This window comes from Silurus aristotelis (assembly GCF_946808225.1).
Source record: "Silurus aristotelis genome assembly, chromosome: 6".
In the NCBI taxonomy this organism is placed as follows: domain Eukaryota; kingdom Metazoa; phylum Chordata; class Actinopteri; order Siluriformes; family Siluridae; genus Silurus; species Silurus aristotelis.
Genome location: NC_139579.1, coordinates 3174873 through 3192761, shown reverse-complemented (window position 1 = coordinate 3192761; position 17889 = coordinate 3174873). Strand labels below are relative to the sequence as shown.

Below are 17889 nucleotides of genomic sequence, written 5' to 3'. Positions count from 1 at the left end.
ACACACACACACACACACACACACACACACACACACACACACACACACACACACACAAAGAAATCTTTCCTATTTACTTATTACATTGAAATGGTTGCCATCTAGTGGTTGTACATGGGTAACGCAAAACAATGTCTAATGTTTTATTTGACTCTTGCATCTTCACTTCTACTAAACTAGTGCACTAATCTATAAATTCTAAGTCATTTCCATTTCCATTAAATAAACCATTTTTATTAAATACATGTTCATCATATGCTGCGGCTGTCATATTATCAAGCTTAAACCCTGTTAAAGAGGATTTAGTACAGAAATCTGTATAAAAAATGTATGCCCACATTTAGAGCACTGTTGCTGGATGATAAGTGACATTTTAAGTCTTAATGTATGTATTCATATATAAGTCTTCTCCCCCTTGAGCAAAATTGCACATACACAATGAAAAGCGCCTCTATTCTAAATTGAAACTACATATCCCAGAAGCACCCGCTGTCCAGCCAGGCACGAGCCAGTGTACTAAAACAATACCCGGATTCGATAGCAGTATCTTATTAGTCCATATCACACTATGTGTTTCTGGGACTTGTAGTTTGTTTAAAAACATTCACATACATATACGTTTTACTTGAACATTTTGGAGTTTTATTTGACCGTTTAACACTAAGATGAAGTACAAATAACTAAAAAACTATTAATTATTTATTCCTTTATTTGTTCCCTTTTTTTACTCAGAGAGATTTATATTTTTTTAACCAGTAAAACACATTTACTTTCACTTTTGTTTTGTGAGTCAGTTGTGTTGACACTAAGCGGAAATCCATAGAAAAATACAATTAAATATATGTTTGAATATGAAAAAAAGGGAAATCCTTTATATTCTTGTCTTCTTCCTGTATCCTCTCCAGCTGTTTGGTGATGGTGAGTGTTTACTTGAATGTTCTTTATTCAATTTAGTTCAATTCATTTTTATTTGTATAGCACTTGTCTCACAGCAATTGTCTCAAAGCAGCTTTACACAGATAATGTGGTGATAAAAATGAATAAGATGTTCTTTATAAGTGTAAGTTTGTCCCTGATGAGCCTGTGGTGATGGAAAAACTCCCTGAGATGCATGAGGAAGAAACCTTAAGAGGAACCAGACTCGAGAGGAAACCCATCATCATCTGGGTTGCACCGAATGTCCATTTATTACAAATAAATGATGTTGAGGTGTGCAGTGATGGTGATGGGTTTCCTACAGTCCAAATCCAAATCCTCAAAGCTCCCGTTCTCACTCCGTAATTTGATGGAACCTTTTTTAACGGCGTTAATGAGAAACCATCCCCAGCTGCACAGAGTGGTCTCGAATCGTAGAGATTAAAGACAACACCATTCAGATGCAGGCCAGGACGAAGTGGGAAGATCCGTGGAGGAAAGAGGGGCAGGAACAGTGGAACCTCAGGAGCATGTTTAACTCAGGAAGAGAAGGATATGGCTTATTATGTGTCCTTATTGTTGTATGAAAGTTAAGGACACTGTGCAGTTGTTTATGAAAACAGTTAGTGTTTTACATTTACACTTGGACATGTGAACATAAAGTCACGGTCAGCCACGATACAGCACCCCTGAACCCCTGACCTTCCAATCAGTAATCCAGAGCCTTAAGCACTGATCTACCACCTCCCCAGTTTAGAGAATATTTCCCTGACATTATGAGAACATTCTCTGAACCATCCCAATACAAACCTGTAAAAAAAAAAAGTTTAGTTTGCAGGTACAATAAATACTTCCTAAGCAAACTGATTTAGTTGTTTATATAACAATAAATTAATTCTCAGAATATTTCTATTAACTAATATTTTTAATCAAAATAAAATGTTCCCAATATGGAACAATTGGAAAACTGTGAGTCCAAACAGATCTTATAATCAAAGGATCTGATATTCAACTCAATCCCATCAACTATTCCACAGATGTCCATTCCATAAGTGGCTTTTTCATCGGCTCTGAAGGCCTCAGCCTGCCAAATTACATGGAAAGGATCGCTGTGAACGACGTTACCATCTTTTACCATGACAGCAGGAAAAACTCCATTGCGCCGTGCCCTAAATGGCTGAACACATCCATCGGCCAGAAGCATTGGGAAGACATCAGAGTCATATCACACCACAACAGACAGACCATGAATACAGCTCTCGAATCAGCCATACAGCAATTTAATCTCACAGGTAATTCATCGTAAATCAATAGCACAGTGTACCACTGCTTTTAAATGTACAGTCTGTAATTTTCAAAAAAGACCTGGGTTTTACAATAACACTTTTCATATTAGAGTTATGTGTGCATTGGTTTGGCCTGAAATAAACTCCACCTCCAGCTTGTAATTTCATCGGGGAAGTTAAAAAACTTGTTCGATTGCACGTTTTAATTGTATTGTACCCTGAAACAGCACTAAATTAACCCTCATTCCTTTGTATTGAATTACAGGCTCACAGGCGGACATTAATATCTACCAAGGCTACAGTCGCTGTGACCTCTATCCTAATGGCACCATCCATGCTTTTTTAAATCATGCATTCAATGGGAAGGACTTCCTGAGTTTAGATATTGACAGTAGGACATACATTGCTTCTGTTCCTCAAGCCCTCGTGTATAAAAGGCAGAGGGAGCAAAATCCAGTGCTGATTGCAATCACAGCAGCTTTCTACCAAAAGACCTGTATCGATCGCTTGAAGCTGTTCTTAGAGCATGCTCCAGGAGTCAAAATAAAGAAAGGTATGTGTAAATTCATGAGTTATAACCTTTCTGATGCTATACATATCAATATTAATGCATCCCCTGATAAACATGTATTAATGATCTATTAATTAACTATTCCTATTTCCTAATTCCTATAGCTCCAGAGGTCAGGCTTTTTCAGAGGCGAAGAGCCGGTTCCAGTCTCCTAACATGTCACGTGACCGGGTTTTTGCCCAGATCGGTTGAGGTGAAATGGATTGGGGAAGATTTACAGCCAGCGGATAATGAGATAAATGATGTGCTGCCTAATAGTGATGGAACATATCAGACCAGAAGGAGTGTGATCATACCTAAGGAGAACCCGGGAGATCATCACTACAGCTGTGTAGTTCAACACAGCAGCCTAAAGGAAAATATTACAGTCACCTGGGGTATGAAATTTTAACCCAAACTATTTTTTTATGAAGATAGATGCATTACTTGGATTTTTTTTTTCCAAACAGCTGACAGAGTAATAGGTTAGATGTTTAAAATATAATCTAATGAAGGGATGCTCGGTGTACCAGTACTGGAAAAATACCGGTATATATTATATATTTCAAACAGTAAGATATCAAAATGTAGCTACATTTGGTATTTCATATGCTGCTGTTCCGAGATTCACCTGTAGGCGGCAGTGCTTCCCAAAATTGCTCCGAAACCGCTAAACCTGACGAATTCTTAAGCATAAGCACTGATGACATTTATCATCACCCCTGCAACTTTCAGCTTCACGTTCATCAGAAACTCTCTTCACCTCCACTACACTTTTTCTGTACTCTTCCTTCAGAATCACCCCTACACCATTTCTCCATCCACACCATAATAGAACAGTTTAAACACCTCCAATGTTGCTGGTCTTACTCCCTTTCCACTTGGTCTCCTGAACATACAACATATCTACCTTTCTCCTCTCCATCATATCAGCTATCTCTCTCTCTTTACCAGTCATATTACCAACATTTAAAGTGCCCACTCAATCCTCCACACTCCTCCTACTTCTTTCACTACCGTGTCTGTAGACGTCTTCCTCCTCTCCTTCTCCTCCTTCAGCCATCAGTAGCCCAATTCTGGTTTGTGAGCTGCATATTTGATTTGGCACGTTTACGCCCTTCCTAACACAACCCTCATCATTTATCTGGAATTGGGACCAGCACTAAGAGTGCACTGGCTTGTGCAACCCTAATGGTTGCGTTCTGGTGTCATACCGAAGCCAGAATTATGTTATAGAGCAATCTTTAATCTAATGTCATTGATATGTTTATGCAAAAATTCTCAGGTTGTCAAAAATATATTTATTTATGACATGGTCTGAAATATAATATTCAAGATTTACTCTATATGATAATATATGAATATTGTATATGATGTTAAAATGTATAATCTGTGATGTCATATAAAGATAATATGTCACAATGTACATATGTATAAACGTATGTACAATAAGTTGTTATTAGATAGTTGTATGATGCTTCATGTTTGTTATATAATTAGAAACACGTTTATATTATAATATAATAGTTTTTGGTTTACAGTTTATCTGTTTATTTCTTCCTTATTAGCATGTAAGGAAATCAGTATTGTATACATACTGTACAGTAGGCGTTTACTTTCCATGTTTTAAACTGATCACATTTTTTACTTGAAGGTGAAGCAGAAAAACACTCCAGGTCTCATTACACACTGTGGATTACACTAACCTGCTTCATGGCCTTAGGGCTTGTAATATTGTGCTTTATTCAAAGGTGAGCTAATAAATCTTAATGATCAGATAATACCTTCTCAATCTTTTTCCAAGACTGTCACTGAATTTACAAGTTATTTTTATACTAATTACTTAGAAATCTTCCACAACCAATTTCTTCACATGTTAAACATTCAGATCTGTAATGTTTAATGTTACAGTACAATTCAAGCCATTTTCAATATATTTATTAAAATCTTGTATTTTTTTCTGATGTTGTTTCATACAGTTACTGCAAAAGAAGAAATTTAGCCTGATTATCCTTAACCTTCTTGGATATTTGTCAATGTTTCCACTCCACAATGTCTCCACAAGTTTGCTGTTTTTCTTACAGTACCTTAGGTTTAGCTTGAGACACAAGTCAGCATTTATACTACGTGACTTTTGTCACTTAACTTTTCACACTACAATTAATTCTCAATTTTATAGTTTTGCACAACTTTTGCTATTTCATATAATGGTTATTTCATATTGTTTCACAAATGTTTTTATTTTAAGGATGTTTTTAAATAAATGAATTTGCTGATGTTTTATAAGAAACATTGAAAACTTAATAGAACTAGTTTATGACTCATTTTACATATATATTTACTACTATGCCTATTTTATTATGCGTTTTCTTCTACATAGTCTAATGCTTTACAAATCTTTAATGCATACCTCACTCCAAGACTTTCTTATTCCAGCTACATTTAGGCAGAGGTTGTTTCTCTGATTGTTTGTATGTTTGTAATTCAACCACTAGTTGGCAGTATAACTTCAATTGCTTTCATTTTATTTTTGTGTGAATTTATTTGATTGATAAAACTTGGCAATATGATCATGAAATACTATTTTGTAGCTTGTTTATTGGTCATGTAAATTCATACTTTAAATATTTTTGTTTTTGTAATTGTATTAAAGCTTTTCTGTACACATTAATTTATTATGCCTTGATTATGATCAAAGTTCTTAGAGCTGTCACAATTTATTTGTGATTCTTCGGTGGGTGTTGAGGTGAGAGATTTCACATCACTTACTTGTGATATGACTCAGAGTAAATTGTCAGATAACAATGCAGCCTACAGAGAGAGAGAGAGAGAGAGAGAGAGAGAGAGAGAGAGAGAGAGAGAGAGAGAGAGAGATGTGTTGTAAAATTGACCCTTATCAACATTGTCAGTCTGCACACACTCATGATGGATGTCTGCGTTGGCATGAACACCACCTGTGTCTGTTAAAATCTTTCCCAAGATTTCTGATTTCAAATGCCTTTATTATTATTATTATTATTATTATTATTATTATTATTATTATTATTATTATTATTATTATTATTATTAATACAATTATTATTATTATTGTTAATTATATTTGAATAAAGCATTCAGAACAAGAACACTAGCTTTTATTATGATGTGGTTTTATTTCCCGGTTCAGACAGCAAGGTTTTGCAAATGTTATGGTTGTGTTACTTATTCTATGTGAGTGCATTTTTATTTTATTATAATATTAAAATAACATTTAATTGATTTAATGTGTAGAAAGGGCTTGTGATGGAATGATGATGCATGTATTTGCCACTTCTGTGAAAATATGATTGAGTGTGGTGCAAGTGGATGAACCCAAAACTGGGGGAAAAAGTATTAATCCTTTATTCCTACAGTTATTGTGTTACTTTTGGCACTTTGCAGATGTTTAAATTACTAACAAAGAATTGTGTTGAGTTCAGACTTTTGTTGTCTTCACAAGTTAAAGGTATTTTGCTGTAAATGTAGATGCTGTTGAAATTGTATTGTAATTCAGAATGCCAGGTGTAATTTTTTGCCTGGAATGTTTTTCTTTCTAAATTTGAATAGGAAAAAAACTGAATCGAATAAATACTTGATTTTAATTCTACATTACCCTCTCAAGCACGTCTGGTCCTAGGTGGGTAACAAGAGCAGGGAGAAAAGCATGACAGAGCAGCAGAGCTATTAGCATACCACTTTGCTTGTGTTTTTTTTTTTTGTTTTTGTTTTTTTACATAAGTACCTCATGCCAATGGTTTTGGGGCTTTTTTTTAATAAAGTAGAGCAGCAGTAGCAATTTTTTTGGAAAAATAAAAACATTGAGTAACAGCTCTAAAGTGATTTTAGCCAGGCATTAATGTGAGCTTCTTTTTTAGCAAGGGTTGTTCAGGGTTTACGAACAGGCCACAGTCTGGCGTTCCTTTAAATATATGATGGCGGAACTAATGACTTGAGGCTAAGACTCATTACCTGATTACTACAGTGACATACAGAAACACCTACAGCAGTGCTATACATCCTGAGAAAAGTGCAATGAGATGTGCAAGAAGTAATGAAGTCAATCAATTGACTAAATTACTGACCATGCTTCAGTATAAACGGATCCCACACGCATCACAGGTTAAAACAGATTCATGGATTCCCCCCTCAATGTGAATTCAGTGTGGTTACATAAATTCGTAAGCTGGTCTAAGCTGAGAGATGAATGACGCCTTTGTGTGAGAGCAACACCCTCGTCATCCACTTTACAAGGGGACAGGCACCAACTGTTCATAACAGACCAAACAACCAGGACAGAAATCACAATGTTGATGTCAAAATGGTTTAATATAATAATATTTGCTTAACCTGTGTTATATTTTCAGTTTTTTGGCACTTTTTTGGGATTAATAAGAGACGGATTTTTATTTAAATACCACACAGTATTTCATTTTGTTTAGAGGTTTTATTTGTCACTTTAAGCAAAGCAGTTGCTAATAAACAAAAAGTGTTTAACTTACGTTCATATCTATGGTAAGGGGTGTAAGAGTAAGTTAAATTAATACATTTTTGAAAGCAAATCTTTTAAAGTTTACTTTGGATTGTTTTTTCAAAATGATCTCACCAGTGAAAAACATTTCCTTTACAAATAAAAATCAGTTTTCTGATATCTACTTACAATTAATTGACTCACCCCTGTTTTACCACAAAAGGTCATTGTCCTCGAAACGCTGATTTGTTAACATCAAATGTTTTCACCTCTGATGCTACTTTGCATAAAGTATACTGTACTTCCTGTTCATCCCGACACTCTTATACCTCATGAAGTAGCACTTTTGTTGGTTTGCTGTGGAAAACCTGAATGTTCAGGTTTACCTCTGGATGATGCAATGATCTGACACTGTAGACTCTTTTCACAAATGTTCAACACCTCCTTACAGAATATTTAATCATATATAAATGCATTTATTAGTCTTGGATTCTGTGATTGGCATTGTGCAAAACTGCGAATGAGATGTTACTCAATATTAGTAGAAAAGTGTGTGTTTATTTAAACCAGTGCCCTAATTTATAGCTAGCACTGCATAAAACAAATCAACTATCTCTGACTGGAATTCTGTGGTATTAAATCTTTAAACTTTGAATTTTTATTTGGCAATTAATCCCCAAGTTCTTGCCATGGGAATTTAAGGACCGAAGTAAAGCTGCTAATTCCTAAAGTATCTTGCACTGTACTGTGCTCAGTTTAAACACGCCGATGAATGCACACAGTGTTCGGCCTGAGAAACACCAAGCCAAAACAAAGTTTGCAAAACACAACGTTCTTCTGAGGTCTTGACGAGGTCTAAGCTGTAGAAATTGAGACACAGGTGCAAGCCAGGTATGTTCCCACATTAAGTTAAATAATTATATGATACAGGTAATGTTTTTAAATATCATACCTCCTGCGTCAGAGCATGCTGCCAAGCTAAAAAGTGGTTTGAGACAATGTGTTTCAAAACATGCAGGAAAACATGGTCTCATTCACAAGACAGCTTTACCACACTATATTATACTGCAGCATTAAAACTAATGAATGTGGGAAACAATCTTCTGTAGGAGACCCTTTCTTGTGGCCAATCACATGCATTTATATAAATCATTTTAGCTGAATAGTGGCATGGGGACAAAAGAGAATGATGCAGTATGTGTTAAATAATCCTGATGTGAGTGAAAACTATGGCATGGCATGGGTTGGTATCTACAGTATTTATTTCATGAATAATATTTTTGTAAGTTTTAGCTCTGTGTAATGGTCACTGTGGACTGCAACTCAATGTGCCCATTGTTCCATTGTTCTGTTCTTCTGCAATGATGCTGTGTTGTGTTGTTTGCACACGTCTGCACATGTGCACATTATGTAGGTGTTACAAAAATCTTACTTGGTTCTTAGTGTTTTCTCATGCAGTTCTATGTTGTTTTACGTAGGTCTGGTCCAGCTGTATATGATTAAAATGACAATAAAGCCACGTCACACAATCTTTGGAAAAACGTTAGTGGACATCTGACCATGAGATTCACACAATGGTGTTATGTAATGTCAGGTGCTATTGTAGGGTGAAGTGAGAAGGCCTGCGGTGTGTGTTCCGATTCATTCCAAAGGCGTTTAATGGGATTGAGGTTAGAGCTCTATAGCAGGCCACTGAACATCTTCCATTCCAAAACATGTAAAGGATATCATCTTGGATCTGGCTTTGTGCATAGGTGCATTGCAATGCTGAAATAGGTTTGGGTCTTTAAGTTCAAGTGAAGGGAAAATTACGTCCTATACAATTGTGTGCCTCCAACTTTGGGGTAATAGTTTGTGTAGAATCATTAATGGGTGGAAAAGATTTACATTACTTTTGTCATTATAGGATATCTTATCTATTCATGGTGATAGTCAAGTAGTAATATGGAGCACCAGATCTTGTTCAATATCCATTCTCAACAAGCAGTTTGAAGTTCACATGTATTAGTTTGGTTGTCCTCCTGTAACATCCTTTTTTTCTTGAAAACAATACCTCAATAATATTGCGAGACATACCCCAAGGTTATGAAATTATTGTGGTTTTAAATTTAATGTCCCAACATACCAAACTTGCAGTTTATTGAGGACACATAATCCGTTCCTCCACTGTTTGACCTGCAGGACAATAGTTCTCAGTGCCAGTCCTGAGAAATTCCTGCAGTGTTTTTCCTGCAATCACACACCTGACTCAACCCATGAGCTTCTTATCGGTATCTTTGTGGGAAAACAAGCTAGTTAACGCTCATTACGTCTCACTACTCTCACATATTTTCATGCTGTACAGACATACGTGTCAAGTATGGGCCAATACTGGAACAATTTGGCACTTTTGATCAAGCTATTTCTGTTCAAGTTTTAATATAATAACTAATCATTTTACCAATTTGAATAAGAGATGTTATGTAGCAGTTATAAACTGCTATATTGTTATGTAGCAGTTATGAACTGCTATATTGTTATGTAGCAGTTATAAACTTTCATATACAAATTTTAAGTTTTACATGTGACAGAAAAATCTTTTACAATTTTATTTTACTTATAAACATATTTTTTATTTATTTATTGCTCTTTATTTTCCCACAAAAACTTTTTTCATTGCTGTATTAGCGCAATCCTCCATCATGACACGCTTTGTCTCTACAGCTGTTGAACCCCTAGCTCAATTGCTGACCTCATAATCCGACTATTCGCTGACTGTTTTGGGATTTTTCTCCTCTTTTTCCTTCCAGGCTGTTCCCATGACCTCGGATGGTGCACAAGCAGAGAAAGTTTTTGACCCAGTAAAAGTATCACTGTAGGACAAATTTTACCTCAAGGCACAAGCAAATATTTCACAACCTGTAAAATTAGATTGTACTTTATATATTCGGCAACATAAAAGATTAAGTAGCCATCTGGAAATACTTCACTGGATAGTGTGTATTTTGCTTCACCAATTTATTTTCCAATGCTGAAAAATAATTTTGCATAATTGAATTAATTTTAAGAGTTGTCTATAGTTTTATAGGCACCTTTGCTAGATGTAATGTGTAAGTTATAGTCTGAACTCTGAAAACCGGTTGTGGCATTCTATGAATTAGATAATTAAAGATGGCGGATAATTTTCTTTGATAGAATGTAACACGCTGAAAGGTGTGTGTGTGTGTGTGTGTGTGTGTGTGTGTGTGTGTGTGTGTGTGTGTGTGTGTTTGTGTAGCTGGTGATTGTGCCTGCGTTTGTGGGCATGACTCTGCTACACCGTCTCTCGGATGATCGCTGGGAGAGGATCACGGCGTGGGTGTACGGCTTTGGCCTGTGTGGTCTCTTCCTCATCTCCACCATCTTCCACATTATCACCTGGAAGAAGATCCACATGAGGTCAGAGAGATGGAGGGATGCAGGGAAAGGGAGGAATGTAGTGAAGGACAGGAGGAGTGAGCATGGGGAGGTGGAGGGATGAACACAGGAAGATCAAGTGGTGGAGCATATAATGCAGGAAGATTGACGGGGGCACACGGGGAGATGGAGGGATGAGCATGGGGTGATGGAGGGATAAACATTGGGAGATGGAGAGATGAACATGGGAAAACTGAGGGGTGAACATGGGGAGATGAGGAGAAGGAGGAATGCAAATGGAGTGATGAAAAAGGACAAAAAATAATTTACAATATGTGTAATTAATCAAGTCAGGTGTGTGATTGTGTGTGTGTGTGTGTGTGTATGTGTGTGTGTGTGTGTGTGTGTGTGTGTGTGTGTGTGTGTGTGTGTGTGTGTGTGTGTGTGTGTGTGATGCAGGACAGTGGAGCACTGCTTTCACATGTGTGACCGAGTTGTCATCTATTTCTTCATTGCTGCCTCATACACACCATGGTAAGAGAAGTATACTGTGGAGTATAAAGTGAGTCTGTGACTGAGAAAGTGTATGGGGTCTAAACGTGTGTGTGTGTGTGTGTGTGTGTGTGTGTGTGTGTGTGTGTGTGTGTGTGTGTGTGTAGGTTAAACCTGAGGGAGCTGGGTCCTCTGGCATGTCATATGCGCTGGTTTGTTTGGCTAATGGCGGCTGCAGGAACTATCTACGTCTTCAACTACCATGAGAGGTCCGCTGTCCTTTGATCTTTCACTTCTTGTGCAGTGGAGGCATGTGACTAGCATACTGATGGTGTGTGTATGTGTTGTAGGTATAAACTGGTGGAGCTGGCCTTCTATTTGACGATGGGGTTCTCCCCTGCGCTGGTGGTGACCTCAATGGTAAGATTGTACTGTAAACACTGTACACCACACAAATCACTTCCTCCACATGCAAACGCATATTAATAAAAGGGCTGCCAGACAGAGAGATGGTCGTCTAGACAGATTAATTTTCTTCTAGGTGGATATATGCTTTATAGATAGATAGATAGATAGATAGATAGATAGATAGATAGATAGATAGATAGATAGATAGATAGATAGATAGATAGATAGATAGATAGATAGATAGATAGATAGATGGATGGATGGATGGATGGATGGATGGCTGGATGGCTGGGCGGATGGACGGACGGACAGACAGACAGACAGACAGACAGACAGACAGACAGACAGATATGATCGTAATGGTGTTAATTAGAGTATTGGGATAAACCTTAATCTCACTAGAAAGTACAAAATACCCATAATGCACTTAGTCATTTCTAAGAAACAGGGATTAAGACACTTTCTTTGGACATAGGAATATCCATGGGTTTACTATTTAGTCCCTACATTCTAAATGGTCACATGTTTATTTTAACCAATCAGAACGTGTCTGGTGAATTAATTATTAATTTAAGCAGCAGATTTTACATATCAGGAATTCCTGTAGAAACATTTTTTATGAACAATTTAAATAGTGTGCATTTGAAGAAACAAAGAGTCAACATTAATTTTATATTTATAAAGTCTTTATTTTATTTTTTTATACCTACAGTATATCACCTTACTGGTGGTCAGAGCATGATCAGTGAAGCTAAACTGTTGTGTCAGCTGTCTCATCTCCACGCTCGGTTAGTTATCCTTTACAGTCCAGCTCTGTCCACTCATCTCTCCATGGCATGGTGGTGATGACTCAGGCCTTCTGCATGTCCTTTCCATTGCATATAATCCTCTTCTTCCTTCCGCTTATTTCATTTCATCACCTGAATGTTTCCACTCCTACCCCCTTTAACACTCATTCACTCACTCATCCGCCTCATCTGCTTCTCTCGCTCAGGTGAGCTTTCAGATAAAACCCCGGGTTATTCCTGGACCTGAGACTCTTGAGCCGTCAGATTTAATCCAGGTTATTTCCAGTGTTTAGATCCAACACTAATATGCTCGGACACAATGCATGCTGTATTGTGACACAGCAAGTTTGATTCAGAAACCGCAAATGAATGAACTGCTTTTCACTGAAATTATTGTTATGCATGGTTAATGCTAATAATCGTTTTATTATTTGAAATCAGACAAAGCTTTCTTTGAAGCATGGGGCAGATGTGGTAAAGAGGGAAGTGGTGCGATAGCAGTGTTTAAGGCTCTGGGTTTCTTATCAGAAGAATTAAAGGTGTCACATGCACTTTACTGCACAGTTAAAGTACATGTATATATATATATATATATATATATATATATATATATATATATATGTGTGTGTGTGTGTGTGTGTGTGTGTGTGTGTGTGTGTGTGTGTGTGTGTGTGTGTGTAATTCACACCCATGACGTCAAGAGATTGAAGTTAGCCTTCAGGGGTGGAGTGACAATTGGTGTGAAACCTCTGGAGTAAACATCCACACATAACTGGAGGCTTATGATGACTTGGTGTACCAGATCTTCTAACTGTGTTCAGCCATTGTTTGCTTCAGTCATACAGTTCACTCTTCTTTTAAACCAATACAGTAATGTCCCCATTTCAGTAGTAAAAATGCTGTAGAAATGGCATATTAATTAACTATTGGTCAGTTTCTAATGAAAAAAAGATAGGAATAGAGGATAATGAAACCTATTATTGTCATTTTTTAGTTTTTATAGCTAATAGTAGAAGCAACAATAATTATACATTTTTTAAATGTTTATAATATAGAATTTCATCCTATTCTATAAGGTAATATAACACTTCCAACTAAACAAGATCCCCAAATTAGTAAATACATTGGCTTATTTTTGTTTTTTAAGTCTCATAAGGAGAAATATTAGAAAATGTATCTTTTATATTTGCAAACTAGTAATTTTTCTGTGGTACAGTGATTAACTTGAACACTGTGTTTTATTTAACAGAATGGTTTCTTTCACTGGGGAGGTTAAATAAATTAATAAGCCCAGGTCAAGAATGTTCTGTCCTCTAGTAAGTCAGAGACGGAGACGTAAGTAGCTCATTATGGTTAGGCAATTTAATCGTTCCCCGCACATGCTCAAGAACAGAGTGTGTTTGTTTTGTAGGGACTTTTATAGGAAGAAAACGTATCGTGAAGTCGCAGAAACTGGTACAGTAAACTCCCTGTTTTTACTACAAGCCTGCAAGGGTTCGTGACGTAACTTACACACACCACGTGAGCATAGGAATGTCAGGAACGCAGCCGGTTTGTGTTCTTCTACAGTTTTGCCATGTGCTCAGTTATAAAAGTTACAGAGACTTTGGATTTGTTTTAGGATTAACTGAATCTCAACATGCAGGGTTAAAAAAAGCAATGAATTGGAAATTTCCTAAAATAAAGGCCAGTTTATATAAAATATGTAATTATTGGATTGTTACAAAACAGATTTTTACAAGATTTTAAAAATATTTTTATTTATATAATATAAAATATTATATAAATAAAAATATTTTTAAAATCTTTTTATTTATATAATATAAAATATTACATACAATATATATATTTATATATCTCATATTTAATTTAATTTATCATCATGTAAAAGTGCAACACAAACACCCAAATGAATGAAGAAAACACAACCATGCAAAAAAAAAAAGATAAAGTTTACAAACTGTTCAACCAACATCCAGAACTTCAGAAGAAGTGCTTATTAGGGGAAACAGGTGAGAGTAATCATGCCAGTGGCATGCTGGGGATGATGGGTGATGTAATTCAGCAGCAATTTCTGCATAACCATGGCAATATGTACTTGACAATGGGTAGTTTTTTTTATATATATATTATACCTAAGTAATAAAAATTACAATTTACATTTAGTGTTAGGAAATTATACCTGAAGTAAAAGAAAATCCACATGCAAAATCCCCATCCCCCAAAATCCCCCACATCCCCCAATTTCACCATTGTCATTTAGCTTTGATTAATTAGATACAAGAAAAATATAACAGCTATGTCCATCCTGAAATTTATTTTAACCATGCCACAAAGAACCAGTAAATACAGACCAAGCAGAGCGTACTAAGACATGAACCTTCTCTTTGAACTTTAAAGCTGCATTCAGTGAAGCACATGACTTATTACAAACCAATACTAAAGTCACGCTGCTTCACAGCAGTCTGCCCATGTGAGCCCTCGAGCTCTCTCTCCAAACTAAGAACTAATTTCCATTCAGATCTTTAAATAGATGCAGAATGGGAAGAACATGTCACTAGCAGAACATTGTGCAGGTATTTAGCAAGTTACTATGGCTTAAAAAGGAAAATGTTCTTCCCGTGTGTCATTCATAGATCATGTGACCAGTGCCACTTCTGCTGTATTGAGAATGGAGGGTGGTTATAGAGAGAGTAAGGGGGGTTATGAGCTGACAGTCTCGCTCATTAAGGACTTAACATGCACTAATGATGATACAGATATGAAGAGACAGGTTTTAGATGGTCCTGATCGCCTGTACACTCTGTCCCAGACAGACTGAACCAGAGGCGGCCTCCAGATCACCTGAAATACTAATAATGTCTTACTGTTACAGAGAACGGCTTAGTGAATTAAAGATCATAAATCCGTATTCAATGTACTATATAAAGTTTTTTGTTTCATAGTTAGATAGAGAGATGGATGAATGGATATAGGGACAGACTGAAGATGCATGGATGGATGGGTGGATGAATGGCTGGATGGATGGATAGATGGATGGATGGATGGATGGATGGATGGATGGATGGATGGATGGATGGACAGCAAGTTAAATAGAAAATGAAGGGATACATGAAATATAGACAGATACATGGATGGATAGATAGATAAATATATTAGCAGACTGGTGAATCAATGAATATACAAACAGACATGTAAAATGATGGATGGACGGACGGACGGACGGACGGACGGACGGATGGGTGTTTAGTTCAGACAGACTGTCTATAAGATAAGTGGGTGGACAGACAGGAAGTAAGTAATTGTAATAAATATTTGTTTACTTTAATGGTGAAAAACGAAACAGATAAAAAATGAAACTGGTTATACTGGTGTGAATGTGTTCAGTCTCCAGGTCCTATAAAAAAGCTGACTATAACTGCAGGGTGGCTACGACATTTAAAATTTTTAAACAAATATCAGATGATTCATAAGTCATTTCCTGTTACCTGTGTTATCAGATGACTTGTTCTCCCTCACTGTGATTCCTGCTTCATTACTTTATGAGTGCAATACACAATGTTTTCTTTAATAGGAAACTGAGCGTAGAGAAAGATATTTAAGCTGTGTTCCTGTAGTTCCCAGTATGCTTCCTAATATGTGCTCATGGTGTGAAAAAATACACAACAGATGAATAAAATTCCATAATATTGATAACTGCAGTGTACGATAGGGTGATATTCTTTATCTTTGTTTTATTTTTTAATACAATTAAAACCTGAGAGATGTTTCTGACTTTCCTCCTTCATGAAGGGGCTTTGGTTAACTAAGCTGATTAGCCAGCTAGCAGGCTCTTGTGAAAACTTATATAACTAGCTAGTCTTAAACTTATCTAACTAATACTGATAAGTGCATGTTAAACAGTGAAAGGAGTGTGGAGTAAATGTGTGGCTACTGGAATATTTAAATATGTATAGCCTGTATGTAGTAGTAATTAGCCTAGGAGGTTTACTAGCAAGTACTGTAGGAGTGATGTTCTCAGTCTAGTTTAATTTTGTATTTGCTTGTAACTTATTTGCTTGATCATACAAACAGAATTTTTAATGCCGTTAATATTGCTAATGCATTTTAAACTAATAAACATACTGCGTATTAGAAATGTTTCTGTATAAACACTGTATCATGGATTACAGATAAATTACATCAACCTCATCTGCTCTGACCATTGTAGAGGTCTTGAGAAGTTCCTGAACTAGTCAGGCCTCTTGGCCAAGTAGGCGTTTTGTGTAACTCTCCACATGAAACATGTTCGACTTTTGAACCATTGAGTGTGTACCACTGTACACACAGGATTCAGGTTAATGAGGGATCATAGTGTTGTTGCTAAGCGTGTTAGCAAGAGTCGAACCAGGAGTAACGGTGTCAGAACGGTCACTGGAGGTTTTCCAAACACACACACACACACACACACACACACACACACACACACACACACACACACACACACACACACACACACAAAAGCTCAATCAGTTTCTGTAACTGCAGTCTGAAGGTAATTATTATTTAAATGTCTAAATGCACTGGTATGATTTATAACAATGAATATATGACAATTCTGGCAGCATTATTGAATTGCTTTATAAGCAGTTTAAGGCAGTTTCCCCTGAGATACATACCAACACACACACACACACACACACACACACACACACACACACACACATACAGGGTTATGTCTAGACTGGACAGATTCCTGCTCTGTGCCAACTTCAGCTTCTGAAACAAGTTTTCTTACATTTGGTACGTTACATTTGGATGAGACATGTTGCAGAACATAAACTTTCATATGGAAGTTTAGTTTTTTTTTACGCCTTCAGAATAAACTTTCCAGCAAACACAGGACATTCCCCTAGCAGCAATATATGGGTCAAATTTGGGTATTATTTTGAGAACCAAATCAATCTCTAAGGCTTATTTTTGAACTAACTATTTCAGAACGTTCTGGATACCAAAAACCATTAGCCAGGTTTAGCTTTTAATATCTGATTTAAAAGCAAATGCTCTAACCAGTGAAAGATAATCAGCCAATAATCTTGGCTAACTGCTTAAAAAATGTTGTTACTTATGATATACTAAGTAGTTTTGTATGCTAGCTAGCATGCTGGACTGAGCCTAACTGTGAAGCTCAATTTTAAGGTAAAAAAAAAAAATAGACAAAATTATATTTTACTTTTAGTTCTAGCTAATGAAATAGATGCTCTTTTAGCACTATGCGTTTAGATTCAATGTACCCTCATATTTAATACTAAACCCATTTCCACTAGCATATTTTTTGAACAAATCATGGCAAATCATAAACCCATGGGTGCCACACACATATGGCAAGCCAAAAGGGTCAGAATTACGCCTTAGATTAAACGCATTTACATTCAAAACGCCGTTAAATACGGCTCACAAACGCCGAAAAATAGGTAAATGTAAATGTAAATTAGTATACAAGAAAAGCGCCGCTTTTTACGCCGTTCATATTGTCATGTGACGGCGTAAAAAACGGCGTTTTGGTTGCACAGAGCGCGCGTCTTTTACGGCGTTTTTCTTATAGTATAA

At 36.4% G+C, this 17889-nt stretch overlaps 2 protein-coding genes across 2 annotated transcripts; both read left to right on the top strand.

Moving 5' to 3' along the window:
* Positions 1–725: 725 nt before the first annotated feature.
* LOC310727244 (class I histocompatibility antigen, F10 alpha chain-like) lies at positions 726–5720 on the top strand. Its single transcript, XM_083543497.1, has 6 exons — positions 726–918; positions 1953–2207; positions 2467–2754; positions 2877–3149; positions 4406–4502; positions 4731–5720. Exons 1-6 carry the CDS (start codon positions 852–854, stop codon positions 4756–4758), a joined length of 1008 nt encoding a protein of 335 aa, XP_083399623.1. The 5' UTR covers positions 726–851; the 3' UTR covers positions 4759–5720.
* Positions 5721–8407: 2687 nt separating this feature from the next.
* LOC310727734 (monocyte to macrophage differentiation factor-like) lies at positions 8408–11765 on the top strand (the record flags this gene model as incomplete). The annotated part of the gene is made up of 6 exons (XM_083544479.1): positions 8408–8431; positions 10027–10077; positions 10494–10654; positions 11072–11146; positions 11272–11373; positions 11455–11765. The coding sequence occupies 6 exons, from the start codon at positions 8408–8410 to the stop codon at positions 11588–11590; spliced, it is 549 nt and encodes a 182-aa protein (XP_083400605.1). The 3' UTR covers positions 11591–11765.
* Positions 11766–17889: the final 6124 nt, after the last annotated feature.

Coding starts and splice junctions, on each gene's coding strand:
- LOC310727244 (XM_083543497.1), top strand. CDS start 852: ATGAAAAAAAGGGAAATCCTTTATATTCTTGTCTTCTTCCTGTATCCT. Junction 2,755..2,876: donor AGGAGTCAAAATAAAGAAAG/GTATGTGTAAAT, acceptor TAATTCCTATAG/CTCCAGAGGTCAGGCTTTTT. Junction 3,150..4,405: donor AAATATTACAGTCACCTGGG/GTATGAAATTTT, acceptor TTTTACTTGAAG/GTGAAGCAGAAAAACACTCC.